Genomic DNA, 23,829 nt, shown 5'->3' on the forward strand with positions numbered 1-23,829 from the left:
TGCTCTGGTCTTTTCCATGTGCCACAAATGCTCGCTGTTGTATTCATGAAATTCACAAAGCTCAGAGCTCTTATCCAAATAACAGCTGTAACTGATACATATGAGGGACCTGTGAACCTTGCTATGTTTTGTCAAGTCCAATTACTTATGGTAAACTGGAAAAAAGACCTGAATGCAGCCTAACGTGAATGGTGATGTCTATCAGATACAAGGACAGGTCTCTAGGGGTGAGGGCACATACGTCACAGGCTAACTCTCTTCTAAACACATCCTCCAGGACTGACATGGTGAGGTCATCAACTTTCCACTTTGTTTTAATGCATCTTTTTTTTTTCCATGACTTTAAATGGTGTGTTAATAAACCCATGGGAGCCATCAGAACACTACAGTAGTGTATGTGAGTCATCATAGCCCGACACAGAATCTGAACACTTTTCACATTTTCTACGCTGATTTCTATATGTGTGAAGATCTGTGGGATTCTGCACAACGAATTTAAAAATAGTAACACGTTAATTGGAGCTTTATTACTACTGAATGCCTTATCAAAATAGCCAAACATGCCCAAAGTAGCCATACATGGCAAAAAGTATGCGGACACTGCAAGGCGATCGTCTGACAGGGTGTGTGTTCCACGACTGTTATCGGATCCTTCAATAACGTATAACATGAGGAAGGGCAGCCGGTGGACTTTTTGGGAGAGAGAATCAATGGCAAATGAAGCTTACTACTGTTATTTCCCAGTAAAATACGTTGACTCAAAACCTGCTACCCTGTGGCTGACACGACCTTGCACATCACTGTCATTATCTTAAAACCCCCTTCAGCTCACATTCACACCTCTTCACATCAAACCAATATCCAACTGAAAACATGAGTCAGATCCAATAAGGATTCAGCAAAAGCACAGCAAGGAACAAGGATTGTACTTTAATAAATGTCATGGAAATTTCTTCTATGGTAAACATTATTAATGAAAGAGAGATAATGATATGCTGCAATTCTGAGATTATTAGCATTTCCCAATAACCAGACCGCTTTGCCAACTAATACAAGCATTAGGGGCCATTCACACAAATGTGTTTTTGTGTCTGACTGTGCTGTTTTATAATTGTTTTTCTACTAAACATGAGCTAAACGGATGTCTTTGACCGTTGCACTATGTCTCGCTTTTTTTTTTTTTGCGTCTTGTACAGGAGTCTTGTGTGTCAAGTTAAAAAGATAATTTTAAAAAACACCCCTTGAGATACATGCTTTCTGTGCTATTTTTTGCACTGAGTCTAAATTTTTAATGCAAAAAAGCATTTGGTCTTAATCTTGTATCAGTTCCAGACTTCCCCAACAGCCAAGTCAGTGGATAATGCACATTTTTTTGTTTTCAAAGTCAGTAGTTTTTGTGAGTTTCAGGTTCATACAAATGGTTTATTTTTATTTTATTTTTGAAGAAATGTTTCAATTTATTTTCAATAGTCAATAAAAACAACTTGAACAGATGCTGTTCTTTTAAATATAATTGCAGGCAGTTAGAAATCTAGGATGGGATTTTGCGATTAGTGTTATACATCTCACCAACAGTATTTCTTCCACATGGACTTTATTGCATGTCAAAATTCTTGCAATCACCACATGGTATAAGTGCAATAGTGTGGGACGAGCATATGGGAAAATCAAAAGAAATCAGCCAAGACCTCAGAAAAAGAAAAAAATGTGGACCTCCACAAGTCTGGTTCATCCTTGGGAGCAATTGCCTGAAGGTACTACGTTCATCTGTACAAACAATAATACGCAAATATAAACACCATGTGACCACGCAGCCATCATACCGCTCAGAAAGGAGATGCATTCTGTCTCCTAGAGATGAACGTAATTTGGTGAGAAAAGTGCAAATCAATCCCAGGACAACAGCAAAGGACCTTGTGAAGATGCTGGAGGAAACAGGTAGATAAGTATCTATGTCCACAGTAAAACGAGCCTTATATCGACATAACCTGTTAGGCTGCTCAGCAAGGAAGAAGCCACTGCTCCAAAACCACCATAAAAAAGCCAGACTACAGTTTGCAAGTGCACATGGGGACAAAGATCTTACTTTTTGGAGAAATGTCCTCTGGTCTAATGAAACAAATATGTAACTGTTTGATCATAATGACCATTGTTATGTTTGGAGGAAAAAGGGTGAGGCTTGCAAGCCAAAGAATACCATCCCAAATGTGAAACATGGGGGGTGGCAGCATCATGTTGTGGGGGTGCTTTGCTGCAGGAGGGACTGGTGCACTTCACAAAATAGATGGCAACATGAGGAAGGAAGATTATGTGGATATATTGAAGCAACATCTCAAGACATCAGCAAGGAAGTTAAAGCTCATCGTAAATGGGTCTACCAAATGGTCAATGACAAGCATACCTCCAAAGTTGTGGCAAAATGTCTTAACGACACAGTCAGGGTATTGGAGTGGCCATCACAAAGCCCTGACCTCAATCTAATAGAAAATTTGTGGGCTGAACTGAAAAAGCATATGCAAGCAAGGAGGCCTACAAACCTGACTCAGTTACACCAGTTCTGTCTGGAGGAATGGGCCAAAATTCCAGCATCTTATCATAAGAAGCTTGTGGAAGGCTACCCAAAATGTCTGACACAAGTTAAACATTTTAAAGTTTTTCTCCCCAATTTGGAATGCCCAATTCCCAATGCACTCTAGGTCCTCGTGGTGGCATAGTGACTCGCCTCAATCCGGGTGGCGGAAGACGAATTTCAGTTACCTCCGCATGCGAGACCGTCAATCCATGCATTTTATCACATGGCTTGTTGAGCGCATTACCGCGGAGACCGAGCACACGTGGAGGCTTCACGCTATTCTCTGCGGCATCCGCATACAACTCACTACGTGCCCCACCAAGAGCAAGAACCACATTATGGTGACCCCGAGGAGGTTAACCCAACATGACGCTACCCATCCTAGCAACTGGCCAATTGATTGCTTAGGAAGACTGACTGGAGTGACTTAGCACGCCCTGGATTCGAACTTGCGACTCCAGGTGTGTAGTCAGCATCTTTACTTGCTGAGCTACCCAGGCCCTGACATTTTACATTCTTAAAATAAAGTAGTGATCCTACAACGCATGATCCTACCCAAAAAATAAATAAATAAAATCATTCAATAAGCTCTTAAATTACAAGAATAATAAATTAACACTTTTAAATGTAGTACTGTTAAATATATTTGATTTGTTTGTTTGGCTGGTGTGTAACAGTTAGTATATAATCACTTAGCAGGATTGTGCATCTGAAGAACCTTAATGTCCACTTAATGTACAAATAATACAAGTAACATGTCACACTTGGACTGTTGGACTGGGAAGCAAATCACTTTAATTGTGTGTGGCATCTGTTCCATAGTCACTAAACCCTAAACCCAGTTTTTTTTTGCAAAGCAATGGCATCTGTTATTTTTTGTTGTGTTTTTTTTTTACCCACACTGAGACTACGTCCACATTAATCCGGGTACATTTGAAAACAACGTTCTCGTTTTCGAAACGCTCTCCATCCACACTGGCATTTTCCAAAGTTTCTCGTCCACACTGAAACTTATAAAAACGCTTAAATCCCCGTACTGTACATGCAAAAAATTGCCGTTCCATGTGCTGTCTGAAATGCAACTGTCCACGTGTTCCGTCTCCGAACAGCAATGCTTAGTAAACTTCCCATCGCCTTTAAAGGAATGTAATATGAAGGTTGTACAAAGTAACATTTATCTTTAACAACGCTATCAAAGTGAATAGCAGGCACAATAACACCGCTACAACATGGCCCTCCATCATGATCATTTTGGGTTGAAAGGATCACATGACTGCGTTACATGAAAAAAAATATGTAATAGTTTCCAGATATATCTGTTTGCCCTGTTCAGACTACAACATGGGGACGGTGTTTTCAAATTTACAGTGTATCCGGAAAGTATTCACACCGCTTCACTTTTTCCACATTTTGTTATGTTACAGCCTTATTCCAAAATGGATTAAATTAATTATTTCCGTCAAAATTCTACAAACAATACCCCATAATGACAACATGAAAGAAGTTTGTTTGAAATCTTTGCAAATTTATTACAAATAAAAATAAAAAAATAAAAAATAAAAATCACATGTACATAAGTATTCACAGCCTTTGCCATGACACTCAAAATTGAGCTCAGGTGCACCCTGTTTCCACAGATCATCCTTGAGATGTTTCTACAACTTGATTGGAGTCCACGTGTGGTAAATTCAGTTGATTGGACATGATTTGGAAAGGCACACACCTGTCTATATAAGGTCCCACAGTTAACAGTGCATGTCAGAGCACAAACCAAGCCATGAAGTCCAAGGAATTGTCTGTAGACCTCCGAGGCAGGATTGTATCGAGGCACAGATCTGGGGAAGGGTACAGAAAAATTTCTGCAGCATTGAAGGTCCCAATGAGCACAGTGGTCTCCATCATCCATAAATGGAAGCAGTTTGGAACCACCAGGACTCTTCCTAGAGCTGGCCGCCTGGCCAAACTGAGCGATCGGGGGAGAAGGGCCTTAGTCAGGGAGGTGACCAAGAACCCGATGGTCACTCTGACAGAGCTCCAGCATTTCTCTGTGGAGAGAGGAGAACCTTCCAGAAGAACAACCATCTCTGCAACACTCCACCAATCAGGCCTGTATGGTAGAGTGGCCAGATGGAAGCCACTCCTCAGTAAAAGGCACATGACAGCCCACCTGGTGTTTGCCAAAAGGCACCTGAAGGACTCTCAGACCATGAGAAACAAATATTGAACTCTTTGGCCTGAACGGCAAGCGTCATGCCTGGAGGAAACCAGGCACCGCTCATCACCTGGCCAATACCATTCCTACAGTGAAGCATGGTGGTGGCAGCATCATGCTGTGGGGATGTTTTTCAGCGGCAGGAACTGGGAGACTAGTCAGGATCGAGGGAAAGATGAATGCAGCAACGTACAGAGACATCCTTGATGAAAACCTGCATCAGAGCGCTCTGGACCTCAGACTGGGGCGAAGGTTCAACTTCCAACAGAACAACGAACCTAAGCACACAGCCAAGATAACAAAGGAGTGGCTAAGGGACAACTCTGTGAATGTCCTTGAGTGGCCCAGCCAGAGCCCAGACTTGAACCCGATTGAACATCTCTGGAGAGATCTGAAAATGGCTGTGCACGGACGTTCCCCATCCAACCTGATGGAGCTTGAGAGGTCCTGCAAAGAAAAATGGGAGAAACTGCCCAAAAATAGATGTGCCAAGCTTGTAGCATCATACTCAAAAAGACTTGAGGCTGTAATTGGTGCCAAAGGTGCTTCAACAAAGTATTGAGCAAAGGCTGTGAATACATGTATGTACGTGTGATTTTTTTTTTTCCGTTTTTTATTTGTAATAAATTTGCAAAGATTTCAAACAAACTTCTTTCATGTTGTCATTATGGGGTATCGTTTGTAGAATTTTGAGAAAAATATTGAATTTAATCCATTTTGGAATAAGGCTGTAACATAACAAAATGTGGAAAAAGTGAAGTGCTGAGAATACTTTCCGGATGCACTGTATCCACTTTGGAGAGCGTTTTCGAAAAACTCAGTTTTCTATGACAAAAACCCTGTCTCGGTGTGGACGGAAGGCCAAAATGTAGAAAAAAAGATGTGTTTTTAAACGAAAACGTTTTAGTGTGGACGGGGACCCGAAAACCCTAATAAGTTGACTTATAAACTTGTTCCCTCAATTGACAGGGTCATGATATGATGTGATGATCTTTTGACATATAAGAGGTCATTTTACTATAAAAACATACTGTAAGTTTCAGATCTGAAAACTTCCTCCTCAATAGAAAAAGAACATTTATTTAAACCAAGCTGCAAAATGACTCATTTGGAATTTGTGGAACTTGTGACGTCACAAGGACCAAATACATCTGCATATGACTGCCTCTTCAGCAAGACATCAACACCTATTTTTCCGTCATTGCACCCCTGGCCCCACCCACTTATGCTCAGTCACACAGGTGAAGAGGAGAGATCATGATCTCTGTCATGGGAGATTCATCCAAAGTGGACAGGACACCTTAATGTGCCCATTTGGATTTAAATGTTTTTCTACATAAACGTCCACTAGATGAACTGCTTTGACAGTTATCATACATCTTGCACTGCATGTCAAGTTATAACTCTAAAATGGAGACCCCCTTGCATTTAATTCAGCTGCACTGTCTTGCTGTTGTGCTGTTTTGAAGGCATCCTGGACTGTTTTTGCACCCATCTGTGCCATTTTTAATTGTTGTTTTTTTTTTAACATGCACATCTTTGATCGTATTGATGCATTTCCACACAACACCAGCGATGTGAGCCGTGTTTTAAGTATTGTATTACGTTTGCATTTTCAGAACATTTCAGCATGGATTGTATGTTTTCGGTTCATATAAGTATGGATTGCTTGTAAAACAGAAACTGTTATTGAAGGATGGGGCAGTTAAAACACTACTGGACCGCAAATCTGTAAGTAAACCATTTAATTAATGAATATTTAATATCTCATGAGTGTTTGATGTTTATGGTGCTGCTTGAGTGAACAGTTTAATATATTGGATGCGAGTTATATGCTAATCCTAAAATTTTGCTTTATAAATGTTGTGGTCTTGTGGAGTCTGTTCATTTTCTTCAGACTGCGTTTCAAATATGCCTGTATTGGAAGGGCTGCACGATGTTAGCTAATTACAACAGTGACCGTTTACACTGAATTCTTGAATGGCCAGACAGGAGGAGGAGTCAGGAAGAGAAACTTGTGCTGTTCACAAACCAAAACCATTTCAAAACAATATAAATAAAATAAAAAATAATTTCCAAATAATAATAATTAAAAAAAACCCAATGTAAACAATGACTTCCTGACTCCTCCTCCTCCACGTGACGCATGACCTTACCAACGAGCTTACCTCATCCTTCTCATGAGCGCGCGTCACAGAGATGTATGGAAGTGAACATTTGTAGTTAAAAATTATGAGTATTGTTTTGTTTCTCAAAATAATCAATCATTTGGGTTCAGAAGAACTTTATTTGTCGACTGGAGTCGTGTGGATTATTTTGATGCACCCTAAATATGCATTTTGGACCGTCAAAAAATGGAGGACATTCACTGGCATTCTTTAGAGGAGGCGGCCTGAAATGAAATGCTAAAAGTCTTAAATTCTGTTTTGATGAAGAAAGAAACTCAGACACATCTTGGATGACCTGAGGGTGAGTAAATTATCAGCAAATTTTCATTTTTGGGTGAACTATTCCTTTAACTATTTGAGTTAAGGTAACTAGATGCAAGTAGATTTAACTCAGAATTTAACCCATTTAAATGCCATTGTTTATACTAACATTTAGGACATGCAGTAGCACAGCATAAATAATGAACCTATCATAAACAAATATAATGTTTGTGTTCACATTTAAAGATGATGGAAAAAAAAAGTAATATTGAATCACTGAGAAACTATTGTATAATGCCTCATCCCTTAGTTTGGAGCCAGGAATCAATGCATCAAAAAATGCATCAACAAGATTTAATTAGATTTTTATTATTATTATTATTCACTCTTTCCTCTGCAGGTTCATTTTTTATTCAAGGCTTGCTATAAATGCCAAGGCCTACACAACAATGGTCAACCACTATGTTATTCTTCTTATTGAAAACAAGTAATGTCATATATTTCAATGTTTAAACTGCAAACTAGATTGCATCTAGTTTTCTGAACTATTTATTTGCTTTTCTAAATCTAAAAGGACAAAGAACAAATAATACAAATCTGATTTGATCTTTTAGGAGAACACCATAGCGAGTTTTGCAAACAAAAAAAAAACCTTCCAGAGATAAAAATGGAAACTAAAAATAGCAGCAACAACAAATTTAAAAAGATAACAGTGCATTTTGTATGGAATTATTTGAATATCACATAGAAGTCAAAAGAGGTAATTTGCCTGTCACCGAAATTTAATTTCCCTTCCTGGAAAGTGAAGAGAGTGGCTATGAATTGTTACTTTAGCACCATGATGGGTGCACTTCGTCAGGTCTGAAGGAGAGGATCATACTCCCAAATCAGTGGCATTTAAAGAGGTCACATCATTCAGCTTATAAGGTCTTAGCACCAAAAACCTTCATAATTTGTATTTAGTTTTTTATTTTTATTTTACAGTATATTTGAGTGTTGAACTGATTAGTCACAGGTTTCTCACTCAGTCTCATCTTTGGATTTTTTCCCATCTTGTGGCTACAATAGTTTGAAAGCTCTCCACACTCTAACTGTATACCTAAAACTTTGTGAGAGACTGGATATTTATTTCTGATTACCATCCAGAAATTAAAATGAAGACATGGCCAACTGGCTTCTCTCCAGTATGACTTTACAATAGTGACAGCCTTATGGAAAGCCCTTGAATAACATGTGAAGAGTGTTCAGCAACTTGACTGTGAAAATGAGCAATAAGGCAAACATTGGAACAGGCCCTATGGCCTACAAGTTCATCCCAGAGAGAAGAGGACATCTGTTTCTGATCACACGGAATGACTTAACAAGATACTAAAAAGTTAAGGTTCACCAACCACTTTTGCCTACAGGGAAAATGTTGAACTATTCCACGTACGAACACGGAATAGTTCTTACCTCTACTGAACAATTAGGAACTTAAAAGCCCAGATGTTCAACTGCATTAGAAAACCAAATGGCAGGATGATTGTAGAACAAAAATAGCCATTTTAACAGCATCTAAAATGTAATCATTTTACATATGTACAACTTTAGAGACGTACACAATGTTTACGTAACCTTATTGAATCCATGAATAATAATCGATTTTGTTATATTTATAATCTCTGAGATTAATTAAATGTTCAATGCCATCACATTTAACAAAGATGATGATGCATTTAATATGACATTATAACAATTTCTACTGCAGTCTTCAACTCGTTTTAAAGGATTATATCCCTTTACCTAACACTAAACTTGATCAAATGAATCAATGAATACAAATTCTGTAATCATTTAATAAATCATTAAGCATTTGATTTTTATTTTGTTTGTGTATAACAGTTTCCAATATGATGGAAATATGAAAAAAATACCATAAAATTAACCACAAAGCACCTTAAAACAATCATAAATGTAATCCATTTTATTTGTGCACTAAAATCCATTTAAAAGAATTTTATTCTACGATCTTCGTCAAAATCCACCATAGCACCTGTAACAGCCATAACTGTCAACTCCCACTGATGTCAAAATTAAAAAATTGCAGTCTCGAGAAGTGTTATGACCCAGGATTTATGGCAGTGATGTCAAATTCTCATTGGCTCTCATGTGTGTCATGGCCGATTGCGGCATGCCATATTCCATCATGTATTTGTTTGAATGAGATATGACAGCGCATTCAGAAGGTGGATCAGCAGAAAATGTTCTGAGATTAATAACTTCAGTTCCACTCTCTCTGTCACACAATGCTATTGCATGCTGTCAGAGAGCACTTTGAATGCAGCATATCGTCGTTCCAATTACTTTTGTACTGCTTTTTGCAATTTTTCTGAATAAATTATTGTGATTTGCTCGTTATATTTTTTATAGGATTAACAGTTGGTTAGGGTAAGGTTTTGGGGTAGGTTTTGGATTAGCGGCTCTATATAATTTATAATATATAAATTAGTATATTGTAACAAAACGTATTTTCACTGTACATTAATCTGCCTGGTACTTTTTTATATTTTTGAAAAGCAGTTAAATTTAACAATTGTATTTTTGTAGAATAACTTAATTGAAAAGTGTGCTTGTGCTAAATGTACTTAAAATAAATGGCACTTGGTTTTGTTATCGCATACAATGACGTTCATATATTAAGTGTATCTTAAAGTGTCCAAGTACTTTTTGGGGAGCACTTTACTATATTTATTTATCCCTAATGTATATACAAATACAAATGATGTAACATTTTTACCGAGAGCTTAAAACATCTGGCAAAACACAGTGAAGTATTGGCTGTCATTGCACACAGCTGATGGGGTCTATGCAGCTGTTAAAATGAGAAGCTATAAATTTCTTTGCTGTACCCTTCCTAACGTTTTTTTTTTTTTTTTTTTTTTTTAAAACAGGGAACTTTTATGGATAAATGATTTGACAAAATTCACTATGCAGGTCTACAATACATATAAAGTTTGCAAGGCCCACTTCTAAGTGCAAAACAGAAAAAGATGGATGACAAATGGGTACATGGAGATACAGAGGGTGGTTCTACAATAAAAATAACAAGCTGTATTTGGTCTGATTCAGGATGCATTCCAGAGTTTGTACAGAAATAATCGCCTCCACGCGCAAAACATCATGCATTTATCTCGTGTGAGAGACAGACTGAGCCCATTACAGAGGTGAAGAGAGAGACAAGTGGTAGCTAAATATTGACAAAACATTTAAATAGAAAGCATGAAAACGACCAGCTCGTGGCGTCAATATTAAAAGTAATAATTATTAATGTGGCAGCATGGAGGCAGAAAGTTCTAAGAATTTAGAGGTTAAGAGAATGTTATGGGAACCGTTGTGCACAACCCAAAGTGAACATTCTATTTCCATTCAAAACTTTTCCTGGCTAACTGAAATAAAAACATTTAAGCTCTGTTTTGGGAACATTCTAAGAACCAAAAAACGAACTTTCCCAGAATGTCCTGTTGGTTGTCCCAGAAGGTCCATTAGGAAAATCCTAATGCTAATTTCATGTCACTCTTAAAAAAAATAAAAAATAAAATAAAATAAAAACAATCGATGGACACTGAGCAATTTTGAGAACTGGAAATGTCAATGTTGAGGAGTACACACCCCTGCCATTACAATCGTCTGGTCATATTGGCAAGAAATTGATCAACAAGGAAAATTGATCTTAAAGAAGATTCAAGCTTACGCAATTACATGGGACGACTGAGATGGCTTAGTCCCTGAAGGCACACTCCAGACTTTTATATTTATCTGATGTTTACACAAAGTTCCACTGAAATCCATTCATGCTGGATATTCTAGGAGGTTTACATATGCTTGTACAATGACACTGTGTAAACATTCAGCGCACAAATTAAAATTGTGTGATTATTAGTTTGCATGTGCTGCATGCTTCAAAGTGAATGTGTGAAGCCTGCTGCTAGTAAAAACACCACATTATAAAAGCATAATGCGCGCTTGTGTAGTAGATGACCAAGAGCAGATCATGCATTCACCTTGAAGCGTGCAGCACATACAGACTACATATTTATTTAATTTGATCACAACCTTTTGCAGTTTATTAATCACATTGGGTCATGTAGCAAACTGCTTTTCTAGAGGTGTGAAGCTGTCGTCAAAAACATATAAACTGAAAGGGCTTCACTCGGTTTTCTGGCAAAAGAAAATCTTAATTTAAATGAAAAAAAAAAGAAATATCACTACTGTATAGTTAATTAATATTCACTGCAATTATACTACTACTACTACTGCTGCTACAACATCTACATCAATAATAATTGTATTACATTTAAGCAATATCTCACATCAGTGATTCACTGTTGTGCAGAACTTTATTTGACAAAAGTACAATGTTGTATTTTGGATGTGTTGTGGGGATCTGTTTAATACTACTTTATATGATAATAAATAAATCAATAAAAATAATGTTATGCTGAAAATTAATTGTTATATTTTAATTGATTAAATTTCTAATGATTTCTTTTATTTAGAATTCAGAAAAAAATTACGAATTTGTGAAAAAATTACAAATAAAACAAAACGTTTGTTTTTTTTTTAGGGCCCTACATGTTAAGATGCAGAGATGCTTCTGTTCATGAATAAGAACCTGAAAAAGAATCTTTCTTGATAGAAAGCCTTTACATACTGGTTATTTCAATTATTTTTTTCTGTGGAATTTTAGATTTTTTTTTTATTTATTTTTTTTACCATTTTTGACAATGTTAGAGCCAAAAATTACTTACTGTTTTTAAATACATATTTAATATACATTTAAATATGTCTCACAGTATTATATTTGAAAACTGCAACATTACAAACATTTTTATTGGGACTTACCTAGTCACTAATAAGCAAATTTGTGACACTGCATTTGAATTCCTTGGAACAAAAGGTCATAGTTTTTTTTTGCTTCCATTGAAGCACACAAGATGCTCTTTGAAACATTCCCAGATCATTATAGGATAACATGGATCATCGGGTTTTGCACAAACTTGGAGTCCATGCCAGTGGAGTGCATACTGTCATTAAACCAAATCTGTGGCATTTCAAATACTAAGAAATTGTGAAATTCATGTATATTTTCAATTCACATTTTCACTCAAATTGTTATGCTGATAATATTATTTGTAATAATTTATTAAATTAGAAAAATGGAAATAGAAGCATCTTCACTACTGTTCTCAGACTGTTGGACCCCATTTTATTTTAACATCAAAGAAATTACACACTTCACCTTTCCTCTGTCACAAATTTAGATCTGAAATTATTAGGCTGACCTTCCTTTCATATCATCTGAAAACATTTCTTGCTGTAAAGCAAGTCAACACTTCCTTACAGAGATAGCAGGAATAGGTATTTACAAAGAAATATCAATCACCAAAATTCAGCCACATCTAATTTCAAAGGGAAGGTCAAATTGAATAAAGATAGATTTGCATTTTTATGTGCCATCAAGACACAACTCCTAATAAAACATCTAATACAAGATATAGACTGCAGCAATCATTTAAAAGAGGAGCGGGCGGCCACCCACACACATCAGAGCTTGATTACCACAGGTCTACCCTGACAACAAGAAAAAAACAATGTATGGGGGAAGAGATGGAGAGAGTGAAATCTCACAGCACCAGGGGCAGTTGTGCCTTAATCATCTCAATTTGAACCTCTAATGGTAAGATGGCACATTCACTAAAGGTGGTTAAGAGATGGTAAAGAGATAAGAGATGAAAAGCAGGGGTCCTCTCACATGGAGGCCCTGAGTGCTTTTGGATGGTGTTTGCGAGAACAGGCCTTGGTTGCTAAGATACAGGAAGCATGACGGAGGGTTTGCGCTAATAAGGGACATGTCAGAGTTGGATCTTGAGAGGTAAAATGAATATTTTCCAGTGAAATATTAGGTAAATATCAGGTGAAGGTGAATATTAGATGTTTTAATTAGTAAAACGTACAATCCTAACCTAAAACTTCAACCTAAACCTAACCACTAGAGTCCTAAAAGATAAATGAGGTAAACAAAACCGACATCCTTACCCTTAACCAGTGCCTAAACCTAAATGATAGTGCTTTAAAAGCAGATTCAACATGAAAAGCATACTTTGTGAAGCAACCTCATCATTTTGTGTCACATCTATGGCACTTTTGTTCCACTTTTACTCTGAGCATCACTGGCTGGGCTCGAGGCTCTGTCTCCGAGTCTAAAGTCCAACACTCTATCAGGTGAGCTACCGCAGAAGCGAATCATATTGGAATAATTGTGTAAATGTAGGTGGGTCTGTAATACCGGTATTAAAATGTATGGTTTTTCAAATGATGCGTTAGAGTGAAAGTGTTTTGATATAATAAAATAGCATGGTGTGAGTAATAGAGCGAAAGTGTTTATAAAGTCCTGAACAGCCATAGTACCCGGGATTTGTGTGAAAGTGAATAAAACGCACAGTTGTTATAGCACCTATAGTGTTAATTTCACCAGGAAACTGCAGCAAAATGTAGAACGCGGCACGTAAAACTCACGCAAAAATGTAGTTATAGTACCGTTCATTCTATGAGACTAGGTTGGTAATAGGGCTGGTCACTAAATACCTTGCAATACGATACAAATCGAAACCTGCATTAAGATTCGATAAATGACAGTATCATAATTGGATCATTATTGTTACTGGTCAAAAATTTTGAAGAAACTCTTATCCAACTGATGTTTTTATCCAAAGCGACTTGCATTAAAAAGGCATACATTTTATCAGTACATCAGTATTCACTGGGAATCGAACCCATGACCTTGGCGTTGCCATGAAGCAGCATTAGCAAAAGCCGAATGAACATCAAAAGATCATGCGTTTAATTTTCTGCATTAGTCCCAAGAGGTGGTGCTTTCTTCAGCATGCTGCTCTGCAGAGCACGTAGTCAGCCTGGCCTGGGAGAAGGTTAATGACTCCATTGGGGTTGACTCTCAAAAGGAAAATTAATAGAAGATCTTTTAAAAGGAGCAAGGACGACATCTGTTTTGAATTCCAGCAGGTCTCCTTGTTACAGAGCTGGGCAATTCAATAAAAGCAGGCACAAACCATGTTACAGCTGGACATGTGCCAGGCAGGTCTAGGTCCACCTCCTCTGTTTGCTCCTAGGGGAAGCACCCATGTTAGCTCCTCTAACTGGGTCCCACAGCCAATTTCCAGCGTTAATGAAGCACACAAAGGAAATAAAGCTGGGGTTTGTGAACTTTGATGATGATCTCTATGACAAAACTGTAAATCAAAACTGGGATCTCATAACTTACTTATGACAAATTGACCCATGATGACCATGACAGCAACCTTCATGTATTCAATGTATCTTTCGATTCTCTCAGTATTATTCAAATCTCACTATACCATCGTCAATATTTTTTAAATGCAGAATTAAACTGTAAATCCATTACTGTCAGCTACATCTGGGAAATGCTACATGTGACCTGATTTCACCTTAGCTGTCACTCCTGCCCCCTAAACTCTTGGCTTCATAAATAGCAGGAACAATATCACAGCCTGATGAATACTAGCCATCTCCATCTATACGCCCTTTCCTACTGCAGGAACTAAAGCCTGTTTTGGGTCATTTGAGGAACTACAGGCTACTCAGTTTAGCTTAGCTGTATAGAGGGACTTTTTTTTTTATTTTGTATAGCTCCTACTCCAGGGAAGGGACTTTTGGGGAGAAGAGAAATTGTTGGAGGTGCTGCAGCCTGTGATTGTTCAAAAACTTTTCACGCACAAAGCAATGAGAAACGTGAAGTTGACAGCTGTCATGAGTAAAACTTGTAGCTGCTATCCTCCTATTCAGAGGATTGCACATATTTTCCAATTTCCTTAACAGAAATAGCACAAAACCAAAGTATCCAAAGAGTATCGCCTGTTTCACATATTGTGTGTGTGAGGGGTGAGCAGAGCTGCTGGCTGACTTTAATGGGAGAGGCACTTCGTGTTTTCATCACATCTGTACTGTGACAGCTGGAGCACTATACAGAAAATAAAGTGATTTCTGGATTACTACATAAAGTTTTTCCTTAGAAAACGTACATAAATATTAAGATGTTTTTCGAGAGTGGGTAATTGAGAACTATTATAAACTTAACTGTTATGAAATCGTATTTACAAAAAGTGTTGCGTGTCTGTTACGGTTAACTTGCATCAAGATTACTTTTTTCAGCCAATCGATGAGTAGTTCAGTACAGTATTTTATGCTGAGTCACATGCTTTTATTTGTAAAGATAGTGTTGATAAATAAGTTTATAGTGCATTTAATTCACGTTTTCCATGTGTTCAGCGGGTGCTGCGCAGTTCAAATAGGCTAAGCGCAACATCTCTCATATCACTGCGACTTCAGGGATGCAGCACCGAGTGGTTCACGCGCAGTCACGCACATTAAAACATGCGGACGCAGTTTGTGTAAAAAAGCCCTAACGAAAGCGTATCTCTGATCCTGGCATTCTCCATCGGTGCTGTTGTTGATATTACATCGTATGTACATACAACGTCAGAAGAAAAACGGTCGACAATACATTAGGTCATCACAGGGGTATTTTGTAGGTGTGCATGCAAGAGGGAAAAGCCTCTTCCAGAATGTAGTTCCTCTAAAAAGTTATCCTTCCAGTTGGGGAGCACCAAAACTCAAGATGGGAAAGAGGCTTATATGAGAGCAATCCTAATGCATCCATAGGATCTTGTTAAAATAACAATGCACTATCGGAGAGGCTTGCTAGGTCTCTTGTAAACAGAAAGAGATCTGATATGCTAAAGACAACAGCATTGTGTTGAAAGAGAAACAAACACAGCAGTCCGTTCCCACATCCATCATTCAAAGAGTCTGTGTTTGCAATGACAACATAATTACATTTGAAGGCAAGCAAGTTTAAAACACATTTTCTACTAGATGGTACAGTTGAACAAATATGAAATTCAACAGAGCACAGTGGTTGAGTATACAAAATTAGGAAAATGACCTAGGTGATTTTGCATAATCTATTTTGAGAGCCTTGAAGTCTACAAATGAGAAATATACAGTGGGTGCACAACAGTTGACTAAGAAATGTCAAATTTAGGCTAATCATTTTTAAAGATTACCTCATTTGCATTTACTCATTAACCTCTTGAATTCTGGGGCATTTTTGGGCTGCCGCCTACAGTTTTTCACATTGAAATTTAAAAGCTCACCATTTACATATACTGTGGACTATTTGACAAAACAATTTCTCTTTTTTCAGAAAACCCCCAAATAATAATAAAAAAAAAAAAGACTCCAATTACTCAAACAAAATTGTATTTGTTTACAATCTTATGATGTGCAATATGACTTTGTAAGCATGTAATACTGGTTCTGTTCACTCTATCTCCCTCCAAAAGTCTTATTTTATTCCAGTAGATGGCAACGAGTACTAGAAAATATTTTTTTCTATCACTATCACCTTGCGTCACAAAATGCCAATCTGAAATGTAGGTGGCACTCTAATGCATTTTAGCCCTCACAGATGTGCTCATCCACAGATATTCAGTCTAATTTTCAGTCCATGCACCACCCCGATTGTTTCATAAAATATCTCGGCCTCTGAGTGGACTACAAGCTCAATCAAGGTCCCCTCTGCGATGATGTATAACTTTTTATCATCAATAGTTGGTAACATATTTTTGATGATTTGTTTAGCATGCTTTTCCTGCTGGACATATTCTGTACATCTAAGATATAACATTGGATTATTGACACAAGCAAGCTCACAGACAGGTAAAAACTACCTAAGGTAAAAGCAGATATAAAGTTTTTAGCTATTTGGGGCTTACAGTAGCAGCGATCAGTGCATAAATGAGACATATGCATTAGGGATTAATATGCTAAATGGTTCTGATGCTGCTAGTGGACACTGGAATTACTAGTTAATATTTCCCCCATTAAACTGATCAACATTTTTACACATTTACATTTGGCTTTATATTTTTTACAGAGGCTGCGCTTAAATTTCTGTCATTTTAATGTTACATATTTTAAATAGAATTAATAATACAAATATTATTTTAAAAAGGAGGATATCTGGAGCAGAAAGAAAGTTTCATTTCACCTCAGGCTGCACATGCTGCTTCCCTCTCTCACTCGCGGCGCACGCAGGAAAAGGTCCTCTCGCTAGACAAGCAAACTCAGCAAAGTAGTTATGAAATCACTTCGGTGGTGGTGCGGCAATCGGATTTATAAACATTTGCAAGTCCCTATGGATGTTTTCACATTTGAGTCTTCTTTACATCTATGCGTGCTTGTACGTTATTTTTCCACTGTGCAGGCTTTATCAAGCGCAGGATATCCGCCTCAGGAGAGTTAAGTCCCGTCTTTCACCAGACCATGTCGACGTGTTAATTTTGCTCATCAAAAAATGAATGCTTGAGTAAGTAGCCTGACTGTTTATTTTCAACGAGGTGCCGACTGCTTAACGGGTTACACTACCTTTTATTCTGTGTGAACATCATGTTTAGAATACATTAGGTTTATTGTAGGCTACATCACAGGCCTATATTTTCTATCCTATGGCTACTGTTTTTTGTTTTTTTTTACTATATTTAATGTGCAATGATCATAATAAGGCAAGCACGTCACAGATAAATGCCCCTTTTCAGTGGAATTTAGCTTTGGATTTGGAATAGATTAAGTATTTTAAATGGGTCGCATAAACACTTATTTTTTTGTTGTTTGTTTTTTTTTACTGTTTTCTGAAGGTTCATTTCTTTTTAGACTAGTCGACTTCAAAATTTCTTTTTAAACGTCAGTGAAATTAGTTGTTCAGCACATCCCTAGTTTGCATTTGATGTCTTACAAAAATCATATTTTACTTTGTGATTCTTTTGAAAATCTTTCAAACTGTAGTATTAGGGCAACAAAATAAACTAAGCATTACTGAGAATGAAAGCTTTCATTTGATATATATGATTTGTCTATTTAAGTGGTATTTGAAATACTATGATATTCATATTAATATTTCTATATTAATGACTTGCCACTGGACATTAGATCAGCTCCATCTCTTTATACTTTTAAATCTCGTCTTAAGAATTCTATATTCTTTGGCTTTTGAGTGACTGTAATTTGAGTCTTGTTTGCTGTTCTATTCTGTATTTTGCGTTTTTCTCTCGCTCTCTCTAATTGTTTTAATTGTACTTGTACAGCACTTTGGTATACACTTGTTGCTTTAAAATGTGCTTTAGAAATAAACTGACTTTGACCTTCTACCACATTATCTCTAGGTGGCGCTGATTTGCAACATGGATGTTTTCAGGCCTCATTTTGTTATTTTATGTAACATAAATGCAGAAGTGATGGTTCTCTATTAAAAGTTCAGATTCTAAGCTTTCAAACAATACTGCATATGCCTGATTTATGTATCTGGAGACTTGAACATTTTAAGCGTAAACTTTTTTGCGACATAGTGCTCCCTTTTGTCCCGCCGGCGGGTCCGCAGAGCTGAAGTGGTCTGCGATTGATGATATTTCTTTATAATAATAATGATAATAATAATAATAAAAAAAGTGTTTCATAATACTCAAAATTGCTCAATATTTGCACACAGAGCTCATTTGCTGGCAAAAGCTCTGAAGAAGTTACTAGTCTCCAGTTCTATGTTTCTCAGAATTTATAGGCTCATTATAACCTCTACTGTAACGTATTTTATTTGTTATACTTGAGAAGTCCAGTGTTCTCCACATGTGAGGTTTATCCAAACACACATCACTAGTAAAAAAATGACTCCACCATTCCATTCATCTACTGAAACACATATTTCCATATCTCCATCGTCAATATTTAAGGAAAGATTAAGACACTCAAAAAGGAACACAAACTAAAGCATTTACCAAAACAATAAGAAACCAACACACAGAAATGTTTGAAAAACGGAGTTTAAAAGTGTGCTCAACTAAATCCAGAGGCTTTGCAGATGAAACAAAAGTGTGAATCATTTCCATATGCTGCCAGCGCAGTTTAATACCACTTTCAAATGCAAGTCATAAATTGACACAAAATATGGGTGCCCAACGATTCATCCTCAGACATGTGTTTACACACAAATGTAAATGTAAAAGAGTAATTGTGCAACTTTACAAATGCACATTTTGCCCAAACAGACCATTATGAGCATCAAGGAAATAGAAATGTCAATGAAACGCACAAACTCAGTACCTTATTAGAAGCAGCTGGGACCATTTTAAGTAATCTATAGCTATTCTGTGACATATGTAGACTGCATAGCGCAGACTAGTAAACATTATTTCATCATAATATTTGTAAGATACTGAAAAGAAAGTCTTCATGAATAAACCTCATATCCTTAAAGTTTAGCTGGAAAATGAAAAATGTGTAGGATCAAGCAACAAACTGAGGAGATTGTTTTCAGGGCCGTTCACACCAATCATGTTTTTGCGTCCGCAAGTGCTTTTTTTTCAATTGTTTTCTACGTAAACATTCTTTCGGCGGACTTCTTTGAGCATTGCACCGCGACTCACCATTCAGCGTCTCGTGCAGTAGGGCCGTGTCAACGGTAGAAACGGATTACATGCAATCAGATTACAAAAATCAAGTACTTGTAGTAATAATATTATTACATTTTTAAATACTCGTAAACAGATTATAGTTACTTATTATGGATTAAATGATTACATATTAATCAGGCAATAATCCGTTCATAATTTATTGATCCCTCTAATTTGTCTTTTTAAATATTTTAAAATGTTCAGTCTGAATCAGCCTACAATTGACATACATTTGGTAAGTCTTAGAGTGCTTTCAAATGGGGGTAGAACTGAATACAAATACCTGATACTAGACACCAGCCATAATTACAATTAAGATGGAACGGTAATCCACACATAAAAGCCAAACCGACTGCATTAGTGCTGTGAAGTTAGTTTTAGTTTGCAAATTGCTTTTGTACTTGGTTTCAAAAATGTACATGAATGCAGTTTTGCTTTGGTGACGAACTTTTTTATGTTGATTCAAAAATATAACTGGTCTGATCTGCTGCCAAACATGGATGGCATCTGTAATGCCAAAATTGCTAGAGTAAGAACATTTTAAGTGCCTTTTTTAATTTTACTCAAACAGACAAATAGCAGGTAAAACACACAACATAATCAATTCTCATATTTTGATCCATTTAGTAAGTTTTCTTTAATGCATTTAAGCAACTTTGTTAAAATTGTATAAGCTATTCCTACTCAAATGCATGCAACATAAAATAAACAAGAATTAGGTCACAAGTATCCAAAAGTATTCCAAAAGCAATCAGATTAGATTGCTTTAAAATTGTAATCCAAGAGATTGTTACTGACTACAATTTGTCATGTAATTTGTAATCAGTACCAGATTACAATTCAGAAGTAATCTACCCAGCACTGCGTGTCGAGTTCAAAAAAACTTCAACTTTTAAAAACATGTCATGAGACACCTGCGTTCTTCACGCTGCTGACTTTAAGGGCGAAACATACTCTGCACAAGTACGTGAACGCAGACGCATCTTGCAACGCAAACTCGATTTCACGTGGTGTTGCGTTCTGAAATGTGTCAGATCGCAATACATAACACAACTACACACTGCATTCTCAATAGGGCACTATAGCAAGATTAGAGTGAACTGTCCACTACTACGGTGAGCTTTCTCTTTCAGTTCAACTACTGTCATGGCGGAGCAACAGTTTGAAGAGAATATTGTTTAGCAAGTAAGTTAAAGTCAATATATTGACAGCATCTTACCTGAATAACAACACATCCAGTCAAATAGCACAGACATTTGAAGGAAACTCTATCACCCCCTTAAGTACTAAGATTTGTTCCCACCACGGTACGGAAGAATGCACGTTAAGCATGTTCAACAGGACCACGCGTTGGCAATTCGGTGGCCAAGCACTCGCATCTGCTTTCACGTATTCATGATTGTAGGGTACAATGGGGCTAAAGGCACACCTTAAAGGTGCACTCAGTAATTTTATCCTAATTAAAAAAGCTTTACTCCCTAAGAAATTAATTGTTATTTTGAAACATCTGTATAAAATCATGACAACTCACTTGAGATGAAGACTCAAGTCATATCAGTAACCTTATGAAAGCCGTTTTATTCTACATGGAGAGAGTCCCGCTCATGGGGGCTGCCATGTTTAAAATCACATGACCAATCAAACACTACTGGCTTAATCTCAGTAACCATCCTGTTATTGGACACTTTCACTCATATAGTAAATTAATCATGTCTGACAGTGAATAGTGAATTTTTACAATGACATCTGCAACTGAAAACTATTGATTTTGAATGATGCTGCATCCACACCGCTAGGTGTCACTCTAAGTCCAAAATGACAAAAACAAAAATGTTACTAAGTGCACCTTTAAGGAAAAGGTCACAAAATGTATCAAGATTTAAAAGATTGATTTCTTTTTATTGAATATTGATGGAGAAACATAATTTGTGAGAAAAGAAATAATAACAGAAGGTTGTTTTGATTAATATTCAGATTTTAAAAAAGGTGGCGTGGAAGCCTTTTACCCCACACTTGGAGTAAAAGGCCCCTAGGGAGTTTAATGGGATATCGTTTAGGTATAGGGGCGAAATAGTGCAAAATTTGTCAACTAATGCAAATACTTTTGAGACAGCAAGATGCTTTTTTGAGTAACAAATTAAGATAATGCTAACTTAAAAAAACTACTTCAGAAAAGGGTGCACAATTTCCTGTTTATTTCAAGTACATTTGGCATTTTATAACATCTCAAGTTTTCTATAAACAAATTAATCTCCATTTTGATTGGACGAGTCTAAGTCAGCCCCCTTTGAACATTTTTCAGAACAAATCTTTCCCCCCACTTAAAAAAACCCCAATGTGTTTTATAGGGGCCTTTAGCCCCTGCAACAAGGGGGCTTTTTACCCCAAATACTATCCTTTCACTTACTGGACAGTTATTTAAAAAAACTTTTGATTTAATGACCTTGAACAAAACTGAAAATGATAAATAAGTATTTTGTCTCAAAATAAATGTGTTAAATTCAGGGATTTTCATTAGCTACATACATTTGCAACATTTAAAAAATTATTACAAATTAGATCAATCTGACTCAAGTTCAACTTTTAGACACCACACGCAAAGATATCCTGGATCAGGAAAATTTTGCAGTGCATAGTTATAATCAAGTGTTTAGGAAAGTGTGGTAGTTTTTGTTAGAAAATAAAATCAACGGAGCCTTTCACCACACGGGCCCTTTAGCCCCGTTGTACCCCTATGTTTCGGCGTATTCGCGCAAGGACGCATTCGGAGTGAACGGCCCCTAAAAACTCTCCAAAAGTTCTCCGAACAATTGTTTTTTTTTTTTTTTTAAAAGGTAAACTTTCTTTTTGTATCTTTCCCACTGCCCTTTATAGTTTAAAAAAGTATTATAACATTTTAGAACGTTACCAATATATATATGGCCAGAGCAAGACTCACCTGTTTCCATAAAAACACGTCCATTTCGTTTAACTTCCATGAGACCAGCACGTGTACTGCAGACAGTATAATTCCAGTGATGACCGCTGCTCTCATCCGCACCGGCAGAAGAGTGTAAATCACATGGATGAAGAACACGGTCCACCAGATGCCTTCAGACGCGCTCCGCGGCTCCACGAACAGCACGCCGATCACCTGCACGAGCAGCACCACCAAAATGACCACATAGCAAATTATCCACATGTGATCTTGATGGAAGCCGTTCCTGTTGCACACGAGAATAAGCGTGAGGATGAGCAAGATCGCCGTGGAGAAAACCACCACGTAAATTAGCTGATACTCTCCTCCGGCGAGGTGGAAGCCCAGCATCACCGCGCACACCAGCACTAGTACGGCCATGAGCATCGTCAGGCTGCTCTGGTTGAGCCGGAAGAAGTAGCGCTGGTAAAGCCTCTCCAACTTCTCCGACTGGAATTTCTTGGATTTGAAGATCTGCATCACGCCGTGGCAGCACGCGACCATGGAAAAGTTCACCACTTCAGGCATTAGCTCCTCCTCGGGCTTAAACTTGCTTCTCCTGCCCTTCAAACCCAACTCCACTGACTTGGGTCTCACGTCTCCATCTCGGTACCTCGGAGACGATCGGTTATTGTTGCGACTCTCCTCCCCATGTTCTTGCCACGCAGACTTGGATCTGAAACTAACCCGGCTGACGGTGGTCGTGGCTCGGCCCGGTGGTCGCTCGAAGTCATCCTCCTCTATCCAGCGACTGTTGGACCGTATGAGCTTTCTGCTGGAGGATCTGGCCGAGTATGGACATCCGTTCGCCACGGGCTCCGACTCACCCCAAGCAGATCTGAGTTCCGTCCCTCCCCTCAGTCCAGGCGCGCTAGCGCCGGGTGGGCTCACACTGTTAGGTCTGGACATGATCTCGAGTGTTACATCAAATATATATATATATATATATATGTATGGAAATTACAAACTTACATGTACATTATCCAAAATAAACTTTTTACGCAAAAAAGGCGCTGTTTCAGTCATTATTTTTTTGGGCATATTGCATAAAAAATATATATAGTATTTTAAAGAAAAGTGAA

The 23,829-nt window shown here is 37.4% G+C and overlaps 1 protein-coding gene across 2 annotated transcripts in view; it reads right to left on the reverse strand.

The window, feature by feature from the left end:
- The window catches only part of LOC127446873 (adenylate cyclase type 5-like), a 96,065-nt gene extending 72,236 nt beyond the window's left edge, over positions 1 to 23,829 (reverse strand). For both annotated transcript variants that reach the window (XM_051708175.1, XM_051708174.1), the window contains exon 1: positions 22,730 to 23,829. In XM_051708175.1, coding sequence (XP_051564135.1) covers positions 22,730 to 23,656 — 927 coding nt within the window. In that variant the 5' untranslated portion in view covers positions 23,657 to 23,829. The remainder of the gene's footprint in view (positions 1 to 22,729) is intronic.

This window comes from Myxocyprinus asiaticus, chromosome 10 (genome assembly GCF_019703515.2).
Source record: "Myxocyprinus asiaticus isolate MX2 ecotype Aquarium Trade chromosome 10, UBuf_Myxa_2, whole genome shotgun sequence".
NCBI lineage: Eukaryota > Metazoa > Chordata > Actinopteri > Cypriniformes > Catostomidae > Myxocyprinus > Myxocyprinus asiaticus.